The sequence below is a fragment of the Clytia hemisphaerica genome, unplaced genomic scaffold (genome assembly GCF_902728285.1).
Source record: "Clytia hemisphaerica strain Z4C2 unplaced genomic scaffold, Clytia hemisphaerica genome assembly, whole genome shotgun sequence".
Lineage (NCBI taxonomy): Eukaryota > Metazoa > Cnidaria > Hydrozoa > Leptothecata > Clytiidae > Clytia > Clytia hemisphaerica.
The window spans coordinates 142,586-159,180 of record NW_027103384.1 but is presented as its reverse complement, the minus strand read 5'-3'; the positions used below and the strand labels follow the sequence as shown (position 1 = coordinate 159,180).

Here is a 16,595-nt window from a genome sequence, read left to right as displayed (position 1 = left end):
TTGACTTTAAAAAACAAAGGGAATAAATTAATGCAAATTTGGCCCTTTTAGCCCGCCAAATATCAAATTTTATATCAAATATTGCTGATTTTGGAGGGGTAAAGAAACGCAGACAAACACAGCTAATGTTGAGTTAATAGACGATATCGGATTTAGATAAATGCAATGCATTCTGGTTTCTAGGGACTCTCAAAGGAATTATTTATGGATTATTAACCGAAAAGCCGGTCTCTCTGAGGAAATATTGACCGAGGGCACGTGTGCCCGAGGTCAATATTTTCCAGAGAGACAGGCTTACTGAGGTTAATAATCCATTTATAGCCATGCAAAATAAAGTAATAATAAATTAATAAAAGTAATTAACAAGTGTATTCTATTGTTCTACATCGTAAAAATTAACATTCTAAAGAAGTCAATTTCATAACTGGTCACTATGGGGAAATATTAAACCAGCCACGTGACATCAATTATCCAATCAGTTTTCTCAAAAATGTTTGACAGTTGTATTGCAGGGCTATAAAATCTATTATAATCGATCTATTATCTATTATAATTCCTTTGAGAGTCCCTAGAAACCAGAATGCATTGCATTTATCTAAATCCAATATCGTCTATTGAGTTAAGTTAACTCGAATTTTAAATGTGCACCTAAATTTTTCGAGTTAAGTTAACTCGAAATGCATAATGTGACATTCATTTCCGAGTTATCTTGAAGCATCACAACCAAGTAGTTGCCCAAAATATAACGCATTATCGAGAATGAACGTTTTAAACTCGGAAATTTAACCTGTAACTATTGATATGAACAACTCGGAAACTCATTTTGCGTAACTCGACATTCATTTTGTAGACCGAAAAAAATTAATTTCCCACCCTGTGCTGACAAAAAGTCAGAAATGTGCAGTGTCACTTGAGCCTTCTGGGCCATTGACCCTATGCAGTTCTAGTTCACAAATTTTATAAGAACTGGAAGTGCGTGTTTTGAGCCTTCTGGGCCAACGTAATTAATTCCTCAACCCGAAATATTAGCTCTGTAGGGCATTCATAGCCGAGACTACTCCCTAGTAATAAGCGATTTATAGACGTAAAATCTTGTTCATGGTCAAATGTAAGATTTCATGTATTTTTCTAGCTGACAAGAACGCTGAGAAGCCACTTAACCCCTCCCAAATCGAAAAATCCAATGAAGCAAAGTGGAAGTACTGATACTACAATTCTCGCCCGAATTATTCTTATATTTTGATGTCACACAAAGTAGACTAGGGTTTTCCGGGCCACGTATTATGACGGGGAAGAAATCAAAAACATTTTTGAGGTTCGCAATTACGACTGCAACTGCATTTCGTTGGAGATATTCTAGTTCGTTCTGTTTCTTTGGAAAAGAAAGGCAAAAATCATTTGGGACGCTATTTCGTATTAATTTGTTCCGCAAAACATAACTTTATTTAGGGATCGCTCGCATTAATTTATTCCGCGACATATTTTTACTTTCAATCTAATAGTAGAACGGGAATGAAAAGACGAGACCGTTGAAATTCGGGGTATTATACACAATTTTTCTTTCAAAACGAATGACTTAGTCCTCACTCTCGACATTCTCTGTATGAAGTCCTAAAAAGAAAAGAAGGAATAAAATGATTTCGATCAAATTCTATGCTAAATTAATTTTTCAAACTAATTTTCTTAGCAAGTTTAATATACACCATAATGCGTCTAATACAGGAGAAGTATGTGTTGTATGATGATTACTATTATTGTTACGGGAGTCTGTATACTTTCGGGTACCTAATATCCGAAAGGGGGGCTGCTAAAATTTTCCACCCAGGACATTCTTATTCTAACCCCCCCCCTCCGCTTATTGATTTTTGGGAAATTTTTTTTTGAAAGTTCCCTCTTTTGCCCTAATTCTTCTGTATTAGCCTCCTTTTTGAAAATTCCCCCCTGGACATTTTTATTCCACCTCCCCCCGTTTATTACAACCCTCCCGGCTATTAGGTACCCGAGAGTAAACCACTGGAAGACCCCGGTGTACCGGCCTTATAGAAACCCCGGCTAGTTACGCAGAAACTTGCGTAGCGAGAAAACAATCAAGCAACAACAAACTCTCATTACAAAATCAACTCAAATGAAAAACTTTTAACACACAAATCAACACACATTTTTTGTTCAAGAATTTTTTTTGATCGGGAAAAAATTATAATTGCAATATTGACTCTTTTCTTTTGTTTGGAGTTAGCGCACAAAGGTTTCTAGGCGACTAAAATTGATTCCTTCATTACTTTTTGCTTTATTTCTACTATGTCTGAATTAGTCGCCTAGCTTGCTAGACAAGCTAGACTGTACTAATATACTAAAGTCTGTCTCAATATAATTTGCAGCGGAGACAAAAAAGTTTTCACTTTTGATAGAATTCGAAATACTTTAGGCGTATAAACTTTCGTGAGCAGAAACTTTCGCGATTTTCGCGAATTTTGGTCCTTTCCGCGAAAGTAAAAGTCTTCGAAAATTCTTAACAGTACTCTAGGGGCTGAGTTAGGTCTCTATGCGCATCGCCGTATAGTCATTTTTTCTTTTGATCAAGAAAATAGAGCATAAGAAGGAATTATCAAGATTTTTAGTAATGCTCAGTTGTTTCAATAGTTTTATTACAACATTGAATTATAGTACTACAAACTACAACCTTTTCTTGCTGCCAAAAATGCCCAGAAATGAGGGACATCTTCATAAAAACTTGGTTAATATTTGGATTTTTTAAGACTTGACCGACAACCGACATTGTGTTACTATTGTTATTTTTTATCAAACCATTGTAGTTTTAACTTATCTTGTTGTGTTTATTAGGCAAAAACTTGTTTGAAAAGAAAGTTATTTTATTTGTTCTGTTATAAACATCCCTAGAAACGTTTGGGTAGGGGCCATTCAAAAAGTACGTTCATCCAAATTTCCCTATTTTCAGACCCCCCTCCCCTTGTTCGTCAGCGTTCGTTTTGAAGTACACCCCCTTTGTACGTTCGTTTTTATCTCAAAAATTTTACCCCCCCCCCGATTTTTCGATTTCGCCCAAATTCTTACAACAATCACAAATACATAAAAAATTGATAATTGGAGAATTTAGACAAGGCAAGTTCAAAGAATATGATTTTAGCGTTATTCTTTAATCTTATCGCACCACCTTTTTGCTCTCTAATTATCTAATAATTGCTAAACAATTATAACATACACAATTGTTTAGGGGATTAACAATTATCTTCGGTTATCGATTCAAAGAAAAAATGTAATTAGGAGATCGATAGAAAAAGATTTTTCATAGACTAAGTTAAAAGTCACGCTTGTGACAAGCATCCCCCGCAAGAGCGAACGTACACAGATCGACTTGACCCCCTCCCCCCGTTCGTTTTCGTTCGCTTTTTTTGCTGACCCCCCCCCCCCCGGCGACGAACGTACCTTTTGAATAGCCCCGTATTTTTTGTTTGGGAATTCTCTGTGTATTCCTCTCCTGATGATCTTTTCAACGAGGTCAAAACCACTATCTAATTTGACATTAAACCGTACAGCATTTTTTGTCACTGCCTGTTGTAAGAAAAAATTTACCTTTGAATGAATCAACTTTGATGGCTGTTACAAGTGTGTACAATTTGTTGGTTGAATCCTCATCTTCATTCCTTCTGCGAGCTAATCTGACTCTGGCTCTTCGAGGTACATTTCTGAAAATCATGGGGAAGTTTATTTTTGATAAAATAATTGCCAAAACTGGATTTTTTAGGCCATGCATGAGCAATATGTCTTTTCTTCCAATACTTTACCACAAGTAAAAAATATATTTAAATTTGCACTGATCTGAGAAGAGGATTGTTTTAAAACCAATAAGTTATTACCTGACACCATGAGACCAAACATACTTGTTCAGACTTGTATCAATACGGACATCAGGTGTACCCATCATCTTTTCAGCAAATTTTTTGATTTCCCTGATTGCTCTGGGAGCGCGTTTCTTAAATTGCCTGTAAAGTCAGAAAAGTCAAGATAAATACAAATGCAGATATTCAAAAATTAGCAAAATTTTGTTGGAACTATCATTTCCAACTCCAGTTTTTTTACTTTTTGCTTTTATTATCACGAGCAGAAACTGTACCACAATACTAGAAATACTAAAATGCTAATGTAAACATAATGGTAGTCAAACTATACTGAATAAAAATCAAATGAAAGTGACAATAATTGTACAAAAATTCAAAATGGAAAAGTAAAGCTTGTGTGTTGAATAATGTAAAATGGTAAAAGGAATACGAATACGAAAATCATTTAAACCATTCAGGCCCAAAAAACCTTTGAAGCTGTTTTTGGCTCAAATTTGCCCAAAAAAAAATTCCTTAAAAATCTGGCTCTGTCACATTTTGGGCATTGCCATTTTGCATCATTGTGCAAAAAATCAGAAAAAATTATGAGTCAACATTGAGAAAAGCTATATTTTCTTATTTGGTTATGGGGATTTCCCCAAAATACGAAAATCCGTCTTTTAAGGTATGTGTACACCTTTTTTCCGATTTTTTGTCAAAAAAAATTTTTTCAGTCAAAGTGGAAGAGAAGTTACTGGATTTCATTTTGGTAAAATCGCGATCTTAAAATCTTTTTTTGATGCAGAGTTATAACCATTTAAATTTCAAAACAAAGTTCGTCTTATGATGGATTATTTACTCAAATAATTGTCTCTTTCGGAAACATCAAAGACAAAAGAGAGAATTCAGCTGATGTTTATTCTCACCTCTATTGAATAGTAATATTTTTGACACATTTCACTGATTACTCAAATAAACAGCAATCATCTCGTTAAAAATTTCAAATTGATGTAGAAAAAAACGAAATTTTACCACACCATACTACTTTTAACGAAGTTAAAGTCACCCATAGCATTTAGATAGCGACTTTATTCTTTTTTAATGAGATTCCCAAAAGATCAAACTTAAAAAGTGTCTTAGGATTTTATTTCTAACCGAGTTGTTTTTCCTCAATTTACAGTTAACTGAAAAAATCACATTTAAATTTACTTTTTTATCGATATTTTCACAGAATTAAGGATTTCAGAGTTAAATATGGCGCGCCAAAGCGGAAATAAATACCATCTCTTTAAAACAATACTATCTTCGTTTAAAACATACTATCTTTTTAAAAAAATACTATTTTCGATTAAAACATACTATTTTCGTTGAAAAAATACTATTTCCGTTTGAAAAAATACTATTCTCGTTTAAAACATACTATCTTCGTTTAAAAACATACTATCTTTTGTAATGATACTATCTTTTTTTAAACAATACTATCTATTTTAAAACGATACTATCTTTTTTAAAACATACTATCTTTTCGAAAACAGTCTGGAAACGAGGTTGGCACGTCTTGCCTCGCTCATTTTATAGTTTGCATGCATGACCCGCGCATGGTGGGACGGCGGGACCATGCATGCTTGCTGGATGGAAAGAACAACATGCTTTATATGGAAATGGCGGAACAGAAAGTCCAAAATGTGGTGAAAACACCACTGTTTTGGTTTTGATCTCAATGTTATGTGGTCATGTCCTTTTTTTCTTCTATTGATTATGGTGTAAATGCCTGAAAGCTGCTTTAAATGGAGTAGTTAGTTGAACAGGAAGTATTCAGCCCTCAGACAGCGATGAGATTTTAGCTACACCAAGTGCCATATTGTTATGTTGGTCCTGCATGTGGGCGGATGAGGCCATATAAAATAAACACGAAAAACCAACGCCCATTACACGCCCCTCAAAATGAAAATTACACAAATTTGAATAATCGAGGCAACCTATATTCGAAAAAAGATAGTATTTTTTTAAAAGATAGTATTTTTTAAACGAAGATAGTATGTTTACAACAAAGATAGTATTGTTTTAAAAAGATAGTATGAAAGATAGTAAAAATGGTATTATTTTTTAAAGATACTATGTTTTAAACGAAAATAGTATTTTTTAAGCAAAAAATAGTATGTTTTAAACGAAGATAGTATGTTTACAACAAAGATAGTATGTTTTAAACGAAGATAGTATTGTTTTAAACGAAGATAGTATTGTTTTAAAAAGATAGTATTTATTTCCGCTTTGGCGCGCCATAGTTAAAGTCAATCCCAAAAAAAATCTCAAGACACTTTTTTAGTTCAATATATTGGGAACATAGTATCGAAATTATTTTTTCAAAATTCAAAAGCTATGGGTGACTTTAAGTTCTTTGAAGTAAGTACTCTTAGGTTCCAAATAAACGGCCCCCCCGCTTGTTAATTTTTCGAAAATTTTCCAACCCCCCCGGACCCTATTACAGGGTGGCCACTCAAAAAAACAAGTCAAATTCCAGGACTTTTCAAGGACTTTTCCAGGATGTTTTTAAACTTTTCCAGGACTTTTTATCCTAAAAGAAAAGCATTTTCTCTCGGAACTGAGCTATGTATGTGAAAAATATTAACGTAAAAATGAGGTGCAAAGCTTTTTCTAACTTGCTCCAAAGCAACGAAATAGAGAATGGGCCAATTTGATTTCAACCAAGAAGACAAGAAGCCCAGAGGGCATGAAGGCCCAGCGAATAAGAATATGAACTGAACAAGACTTAAGTAACAGAGAGGATTTGAACCTAAAGTCGCTAGTACAAGCCAAAGACGCCTTGAACCACTCACCTATCTCTTATTAGCAACAATGAGAAATAAATCAAAATATTTAATCTTATATACAGAAGTGTTTTGTTCCTAGCACGTGAACAACTGAACTGTTCACTGAACTCTGAACTGTTCACACGATAGAGAAATGTAAAAACAACTTTTTTAAAAGAACATATTCCTAAAGAGAAGAAGATTTGTTACTCTGTGTAAATCACGTTGTTATTCATAAAACGTACTACATCTGTTATATTCTAATAGTTTTAGTAGTTAATTGTATTTTCTCCTTTTATGTTTTTAACCAATAAAGACGATTGCAATTGTTTTTTATTCTGTCAATCATGTTCTAAAGAGACATGTGCTTGAAAACGCGTATCGCCTAGTATATTGTTACACACTGACACCGGGCTGAATGCTCATGAAAGGCCCAGTACGCTAAAGCTAGCTGGGCCAATAAAGAAGATTTGCATAGACAATCACATAGCTTTAAAAAGAATCTTACAAATTGTCTTACTTGTTGAGGATATTTTTAGGCGACAAAGATTTTGTAAAGTGAGAGTTAACCGTACATTACTCTTGTATTTTTGTTTTTAAAGTAACCAATACGGATTACTTTTCGAGCGAAAAAAACTGGGTTATGTTTTAAATTGCATTCAGCTAATTGGTCATGAGGCGCACAGTTAGATTACCATTCAAAACTGCTAGATTGTCAAAAAAATTGCAAAACTAGATTTCAAAAAAATTACCAAAATCTTATTGCAAGCAAAGCGAGCATGAAAAATTTGAAAAATTATTTCACCAAAATTGATTTCAGGGCGAAGTTTGAGACACGCAAAGTCCAACTTTTAATAAGATTTAACAAAAAAGTTTTGGCGCCCCTTTCCCTTTCTCCCCCCAAAAAGCCAGTTTAAACAATTTTAGTGGTGCATCATCTTTTTCCTCAACAATTGGAAAATATCACTTTTCTAGAAACAGAAACATAGGATTATCTCTTTGAAACGCAACAAGATAATATTTTCGAAGATAGGACGTGATATTCTGAAAAACTTCAATGGGTGCATTCATAAAGCTGGTGTTTTATAAGTGTCTCATAGGAACCAGTTTTTAGACGATAATGCTTTTGGCTTTTATCCAAACTACTCTTGGGTACCTAATAAGTGAATCCCTCACTAATTAATTTTTTGAAAAATTTTCCACCCATGACATTCTTATTCCACCCCACCCCCTGCTAATTAAGTTTTGGGAAAATGTTTTTGATAGTTCCCTCTTTTGCCCTAATTCTTCTGTATTAGCCTGATTTTCCAAAGTTTTCCACCCAGGGCATTTTAATTCCAACCTCCCTGATTAGATTTTGAGATTTTTTCCAACCGCTTAATTCCAAACCTCGTCCATTGGTACCCGAGAGTATGCTATCATGTATGACGATTTTGACAATATTTATGACTTCTGCAAACACAGATATTAGAATACAGAAAATAAAAGCAATAAATATCTGATCAGAATACAAATTCTTTCACGCGTGATCGCTTATAGAGAAAGGTTAAATTCCAGGACTAACAAGGAAAAATATTCCAGGACTTTAATCAATTTTCTGAATTTCCAGGACACTTTTCCAGGACTAAAACAAAATCCAGGACTTTCAAGGACTTTCCAGGACTAGTGGCCACCCTGCTATTAGGACCCCCCTGTTCATTATTATTTAAAAATATTTTCAGCTGTCAAAGAGAAGCCCCTTATTTTGCTCTAAATAGCCTGATTTTAGCCTATTTTTACCTTATTTTTGGGTTTCAGAAGTACAATTTCCAACCCCCCGGCAATTAGGTCCCCCCCGTTTATTAAAATCTGTAAAATTTTCCAACCCCCCCGTTTATTCGAACCCCCCCCCCCGTTTATTTGGAACCTAAGAGTAAGGTTAAAATTCTTAAGATTTTAATTATATCCTGCCCAGTTTTTTAAATTCAGCTGAAACTTTTACCATTAGAAAGAGAATATTATTGGCTTTCAGAAAATATATACTTTTGATATATAAAAATTTGTTGTTCTAAAGATATGATCAATTGAAGAGAATGTGTCAAGAAAGGTGAACACATACCTTAAGGCGAATAAGAATTTTGCAGGAAAAACCACTTCAGCCATTCTTTAGAGAATCTTGCCCTCCATCTTTGTACAAAAATCAGAAAAAAGTAATGACAGGATTTTACACAAAGTTCAAAAAACCCTATTTTTAGGCAGTTTTTGGCCCAAATTTGTTCAAATATATTTTTTTTCGAAAATCAGGCTCCGTCACATTTTTGGCATTGCCATTTTGCATCATTGTGCAAAAAATCAGAAAAAACTAATAAGCCAATCCTGAGAAAAGCTGGTAACAGACGAACGAACATGGGTTAATTTATAGAACCTCCACCGGGGTAGGTCCAAAAAAAAAGTAAATTCTTTAAATATCAAAACTTAAGTATCCTAGAATATTGAAAATTAATTGTTATGTGCCCATAAAAACTTGTAAAAATAAACCAAGAAAAGTACTTGGAAAGGTAATCTAACTAATTGTTATCCTTGTTTGTCTAAAAGAACACTCGCAGCATTCATGTGGGTCGCCTACCTATGCAGTTTTATGCCCTTTCACACCACTTTTATCTCAAATTTGTAAAAAGAGAATATTAATATACCAATACGAGTAGTAAGATAAGATTATTATGGCAAATACATGAAATGCCAAGAAACCACACATCAACCAGGCTGGACTTTATAAAAATTGTTAGTTTGCCATCACCCGACCGACCCTACCTCGAAACCTGCTGACCCAAAATATTTTATTTCCATTTTAAAGAAGATTTTTTTTCCTTCAAAAACTTCCAACAATAAAAATAAAAACTTGTATCTTGATTGTCTCAAGCATAATAATCGTAAATTCCCTGCTAGCAGTTGTTTTTTATTCAAAATAACCTAAATGTAAACAAACTGTTAACCCATGGACGAAAATTTCAAAAATCGCCAAAATAAGAAAAAATTCCGACCAACCGACCCACCTAAATCTAAAGTAGGGCAAACCAACAATTTTTTAAGCCCAGCCCCAGCATGAACATCAGAAACATGCAAATCCTTTTGAATTCATCGAAAGTTTGATATTTTCTGATATTTTTCAAGAAAATGAAGTCACTGTGCTGCCAAAACAAAACAAAACGTTCAAAAGTATGGAACATTGGAATGTTTTTAACAATGTTATAAAGTGGGATGTTTTTAGAATACTGTCTAGAAAAAAGAAAGCGGGCAGAGCTGGACAGAGGGGGAAGAAAAGTGCAGAAAATGGAGCATCTGTTCTTGTGATGATGGTTTGGAGAATGTTTTTATGTAAAACAAGGGTTTAAACGACTTTCCCATTTTTACTTACATTGTACACAATTTAAAGCCTGATACCAACAAAAATAAAAAAGCTTCAATGGGATAAACTTTCATGGGGACTTAAATTTGCAGATGAAGAGTTCCCTGACTTTTTTGGTGTAATTTCACAGATCAAGATTAAGTCAAATTTTTCTAAAGTGACTTTGAATTTTGCAAAATTTCTTCTCAAAATTTTCATATGTTAGTGTACGAAAATTTGAAAAATAATGAAGAGATTTTATTCAAAACAGGGTTTGAATGGTCTGATTTGCGGGACGAAAAAAGATTTCAAATTTTTACAGGTACTTAATTTTGCAGGCGAGGCCCTCCCAAATTTCCAATGGGACTTAATTTCGCGGATTTTCGCGAATGACACTCAACTCCGAAAAATTTAATCCCATTTAAAGGGAGATAAAATGGAGATAAAGCTTATGAAAACATAATGAAGGCCCATGACGTAGAAATCACTCAAAGCCTAAAGACGTTAATGTTAGTTTTTGCATAATGTTATCTTTTTCAAGGACAAAATGGATTGAATCGATCATTGCTTACACCTTTGTTACATGTAGTCTGGTTCACTCTGTTAACTCTGCTATAGGGGGAATAAGACCACTGCTCTGACTATTTTGACTATTTATGGCCCTTATTTTTCTCTTTCAGGCAAAGAAATTTTGGTGCCAATTATGTTATCCTTTTAAAGGATCAATCAAAACTTAGATCGCCAATCTTTTTTGCACCAGCTCACAAAGGCCTAGAGAAGAATTAAACTCAAATTACTGTTTGATTAAATACAAAGTTTGCTTAACCCTACCTACTGAGAGCTATTTGGGTCCCTTAGAACTGAAAGGGGGGGCACATAGTGCCCCCCGTGGATAACTTAGGTTAGGAACATTATTTTGTCATGAAATTTGGTACAGCAATGCTTTAACCTATAACAAAGAAATTTATCAAAAAAAATTTTTGAAAATTTAATGCAATTTTTGATGACGTCATCAATTGTATCAACAATTGGCAAAAATCACCCAAAAAACTAAAAAAAAATTATGCTTCTTAAAATTGCTATTGAAACAGATGTAGAAACACATTCTCCTTCATTTTGCTTTTATTTGAAAGCTTTTACAATGTACTAAATGGAAATTGAAATCTTATTCAATAATTTTGTCGTGACGTTCTACTATAGCGCGCCAAAACCGAAGAAATTTTTTGAATTATCAAAACCGCGTAAAATCAGAACATTTCAACTTTTTCAAGTCGGTGATACTTTTTTTTGTCATATTTATATTTATTTTTTGCTGCTAATTCTACTTTAAGATGTAATAGAAGCAGTACAAATAAAATGGACCATTAAAGTATACCTGGTAACATGTTATAGTATCTTGGAGTAAGCACATAAAAAAGAGCAAAATAGCCTGCGCTGCTGTTGTGGGATGGTAGTGGTCACCGACAAACCTGTCATTGGGACTAAAATAATTGACCAATGAAAAAAAATTTTTATTCAAAACATTCCCCATAAAAGTTGATGAAAAGTCATAAAATTTCAGCTTCATAGCTTCATTAGTTAAAAAATGCCAGCCAATTTTCTAACAGAACAACACAAAGTGCCCCCCCTCTCAGTAGGTAGGGTTAAGTAGTTGGATTACTGTAATCAAACTATTAAAAGGCTCTTAAAAGTTTGATTAGTACTAGTAATCGTATGGTTTGGAGTGCAATTAACGATTAATCACGAGTAACAAAGGAGAAAATTTTGCACGAGTCCGAAGAACTCGTGCAAATTACGGTACTTTCTCCTTGTTTGTTACGAGTGATTAATCGTTAATTGCACGACAAAACATTCGATTCCGAGGTAATCGTCATAATATAAACATTCAAACCTTCTTTTTTTCTTTTGTTTAAAAAGAAAACATTGCAGTGTAATTTTTCTTTGTTTTCAATTAAAAGAAGCTATTGTAACGTAAAATTACAATAGAGGCAATATTCAGGTGCATAGAAGAAAAAGACAAGGGACTGTTTTCACGAATGAGTTTTTGAAAGTCAGAGGTTTTGTAGTACTTACAGTTGGCCGCTGTCAGATTGTCGATGTCAAGGCAATTATTTTGACAGTGATCAGAAATTAAGTTGAGATTACGAGCAATATTAATGAGTTTAGGGTTCAAGGTACAAGAGGGGGAAGATAGAAGTTCGGGTTTGAAAGGGAGTGCGCCAAGAAGGCATTTAGGACAGTACCAGTTTTTAGTACTGTTTGATAGAGAATGGAATTCAGCAAGAGATAAACCAGAGCATTTGAGGTGAGTCCAGAGATCACAGGAATCACAAAAAATAGGGTTACCTTCATTAACTGATTTAGAGCACACTGAGCAAGGGAATTTTGTAGGCATAATGTAAAAACTTACTGGTCTTCAAAGGAGTCAAAAACGCGAAGAAAATAAACACAAACACCAGGTCAAAATTGAATTCAGAATGCATGTGCGACCCGCATTAATTCTGCAATCTTGAAATTCAATGGAGAAAGAGAGAAGAGAAAAAAACTAACGGAACCGAAAAAAATCAAAACAAAACAACCCGAGTTGCTGTTCAGACTAAGATGGGTAATCACAGCACGCTAGGAAAGACAAAAAAAAAAGGGGAGTGCTGCCGTAGCGAGCGAATTAAGAAGTTACAGTTGTTTTAAAATCAAAACCTTGAAAAATTGACTGTAATTCCTCTAAGTGTTCGATTTTTGTGTTGACATCTACTCCATTTTCTTTAGTAGAAATAACATAGTTCGCGGGTAGCGATGTTCAGAAAATCTCAGAAAGGGGGGGGGGGGGGTAAGAGAATTTTTTCTAAAAAGGGGGAAGTTTTCAGAAAGGGGGGTTCATCTAGAAAGGGGGGGGGTAAGATGTCAGTGGTATGTTTTTTTTGTGTTTTCCCAAATTAGAAGTTTTATTTTTAATTTACAATGCAACGTCTAATGTAACGTTTAATTTACAATGCAATTATTTGCTTATTTACAATTTTAAAAGGGGGAAGAACCTAGGGTAGGGGGGGGGGGTAGCTCTAGGGTAGGGGGGGTAGTGACCCCCTTCCGAACTATGAATAAAAATTGTACCATTGTAGACCCAGAATCTGTCGATGAGATTTCCAACATAAAGTTTTTTACACTGACTCCACAAGAATTTAGAATAGGGAGCTAAGTTGCAATTTATGAAAATTTTATTAATATGGCCTGCTGATAACTTTTACTATTTGATGAATAAACTGATAGCCAATCAATTGATTAGGTATCCATTTGATACTGATAATTGAATGACAAGTGATGAACAGGATTTTAAGACGGGCTTAATTGCCTATTGATTTATCCAGACGATGTCAATCGAACAACTTCGAACAAAAATCGCAATCGAACCAATCAAACATAATCGATCGTGATAGAATAGTTGCGATTCGATTGTCAAACGTAATCGAATTTCAATCGAACGGCCGATTCCTGGGTAATATTCGATTGCATTTGAGTAAGGTTAGATTGATTGTTAATTACCTTCGATTTCGTTTAATTACGATTATGTTCGATGAGTTGATTGGGATTAATATAAATTGGATCACTCACACGTTAGAGCTTTTTAGCGTGGGCAGCTGCAGGGTGTCTACGGATTTTCAAGGTTTTCAAAGTTTTTTTGGTCATTTTTAAATGGTTTTTCAAGGTTTTTTGCAAAAACTTTGGTCTTTTCAAGGTTTTTTGATACTCAGTTGACATGGCTCTTTACAGGATTTTTTTTTTCAGAGTGGTAGGTGAAAGAAAAATAGAGGACAGCAAATAAAATTTATTCGCTTTTGGTGCTCAGGGAATTACTTCCACATTTAAATTCCTATCTCCCTCTGGAGAACAATACCACAAAAAGAAATACTCCAGCTCTGTAGTTTTCCAACTGTAGAAATAAAGAATTAGAAGCAAAACTGATTGTTTACAGTGACCGAGGAGGCGCAATCATGCTTTGCCCTGACGAGAGAAAATTGTTGACTCTTTCAAATGGCTAAAAAACACCTTGTTTTTGATTTGGTTTTTTACAAAAATCAATTGCCGAAAGAGTTCTTTTAAATTAAGGAATCCTCGAAATTTTATTGATAAACGGCCAGTATTCCAAGATGCCCTGAAGCAATTTGAAAATTGGGATGTTGCATTCGTTGCAACAGAAACAGGGAAATATGGAATTCTCTATAATTATGTTAGAGGTTTGTCGCAGCACGCGGTTTTTACTTAATCTTACTTTTCGAATGACTGGATGGAGCTTTTCAAGGTTTTTAACAATTTTTCAAGGTTTTCAAGGTTTTTCCCAGAAAATTTATAGTTTTCAAAGTTTTCAAGGTTGGGTGGTTCATTTTCAAGGTTTTCAAAGTCCCGTAGACACCCTGAGCTGAGCACTTTAAAGTATCGTACGAAAGCAAATAAAACCTAATACACTTAATTGAATCAATTGAATGTAATCGAACATAGGCGAATACAATTGAACGTAATCGAACCAATTGAACGTAATCGAAGCAATTGAGCAACAAATTTGGGGTAATATACGATTGCCATTTGATTGCGTTTGACAATCGATTGTTCAATTGCGTGTAATTGATTCGATACGATGTTCGATTTGTTCGATTGACATCGTCTGGATTTATTGATTATTATTTATCAATGGACTCTGAAATTATCAATTCATAATCCATCGCCAATTAATGAAACACCAATCAATGGTCAGTCACGTTCAATTACCTATGGGTTATTAATCAGTTATCAATTAAAAAAGTTATCAAATTTATTGAGTGGGAAGGATTTACAGACAAGGTTAGATAACCCAAAACAAAATATTTGATACAACTGCCTAACAGGCTTGGATTTAGTGTTACCACTATGATCGATCATTCTATATGTAAAAGATACATACATTCCATGTATCCTCTTGTGGAGGTGAATTGTGTACTCTCTTGTTACGACTTCATTAACAGGAGACTTGGTACTCTTCTTCTTGTCAGATTTCTTAGCCATGATTACTAAAAATATAGCAAGTAGTAAATCAAATTATATTTTTCATCATCAACTATAAACAGAAATCACTCAGATACTAAGGATGAAGTGGATAGAGATAGATTTATTGACGACTTACATTGCTTTACCCCGATAGGCTACTGAATGTACCTAAAAAAGACACCATTTTGTAAATACAAATTCTTTATTTTGAGTACCAATCTACCGGTTACCGGTGATCAATTCAAGCGCCACATTATAATATTATGCTTTCAGCGCCTCGTAGAAGTTTTTTTTCGATATTTCATTCCGGTAACCGATAAAAATAAAAACATTGGGTTTTGAAAAACATTCGGCACACACAGTACACTGCACACACAGCACACAATCGTCGATGGTTGAACATTGAACCTGTTTTTACCATTTCCTAGGTTTATCAGATTTTTCATACTTTCTTTTGATTATATCATATTGGAAAAAAATTGTTAATATACTTTGATGGGATTCATTTTTTTGTAAATAACAGCTTGGGAAAACCATGTGCTTTATTTTTGATATAGCCCAGGCCAGACGTAATTAATCGAACCAATCAAACGGTATTTGTAATCGAACTTTGTTGGTCGATTAATGTTCGACTAAGTTCGGTTGTCGAACTTTAATCGAATACTCACAAATTTCTCAAAATACAAAGTTCGATTAAGTTTGATTACTGAAATTGAACTTAATCGAACTTTTTTTAAAGATACCTCGACAGTTCGATTAGTTTGAATACATTAATCAAACTTAATCGAACTTTGTCAAGTTTAGGTCAATTACTTTTTTATTTTCTGGTTTACGGACATTTTGAGGAAAAGTTTTGGACAGGAGGATGGAAAAAAAATAACAATTAAATTAACGTTTAAATTTTTTTTTAATTTTCTTTTTAAGAATCTGAAATCGGGGAGGAAATAATAAAATAAAATTTTGTCAAATTTCCTAAGGTAGGTATGGACTTTTTAGATTTTAAAGGCAAAAGAATAAAATGCAAGATGTTGTTATAGATGATAGAGTCTATGGATAAAAAACACTAAAAATAAACTGAAACATAAAAATGTACACATAAAGATTGATATGTGTATATGTAAAACTGACATAGGTTCCCATTTAAGGTTCCCACTTTAGGGTTCCCACTTAGGCTCCCCCATCCCACTTTTCTAGTATGACTATTTTTATATCTACTCTTGACTATCTTAACAATCACATAAAGGACTTTAAATAAAATCGATTACAAAAGAAAGAAAAAAATGAAGAAAATCCACTGTGTACAGAGTTATTATAATAGACCTTTTCGCCTTTGCGTCCGCCATACCGTAGGATCGTCTAATCTCGACATACGTCTTGCAATCTCGACACCGGATCTGTAAAATAATCAAAACAAACCTTGAATGAAATTCTTGGTATCATTCTTATCGAACAAGTTCATCCATCAAACTAGAAGTTCAGTATCGAACATTGCAATCCTTTCAATTAAAAAAACAGCCAAATTATAACCACAGTTTTACACAACACACGAAACGCATGCAAACTTCCTCGTAC

At 34.0% G+C, this 16,595-nt stretch overlaps 1 protein-coding gene across 1 annotated transcript; it reads right to left on the bottom strand.

Moving 5' to 3' along the window:
• Positions 1-1,535: 1,535 nt before the first annotated feature.
• On the bottom strand, positions 1,536-15,266 carry LOC136824779 (large ribosomal subunit protein eL31-like). The gene is made up of 5 exons (XM_067080754.1): positions 15,160-15,266; positions 14,941-15,046; positions 3,876-4,001; positions 3,592-3,704; positions 1,536-1,611 (listed from the first exon to the last, which is right to left on the bottom strand). The coding sequence occupies exons 2-5, from the start codon at positions 15,039-15,041 to the stop codon at positions 1,577-1,579; spliced, it is 375 nt and encodes a 124-aa protein (XP_066936855.1). The 5' UTR covers positions 15,042-15,046; positions 15,160-15,266; the 3' UTR covers positions 1,536-1,576.
• Between the last annotated feature and the right edge of the window lie 1,329 nt (positions 15,267-16,595).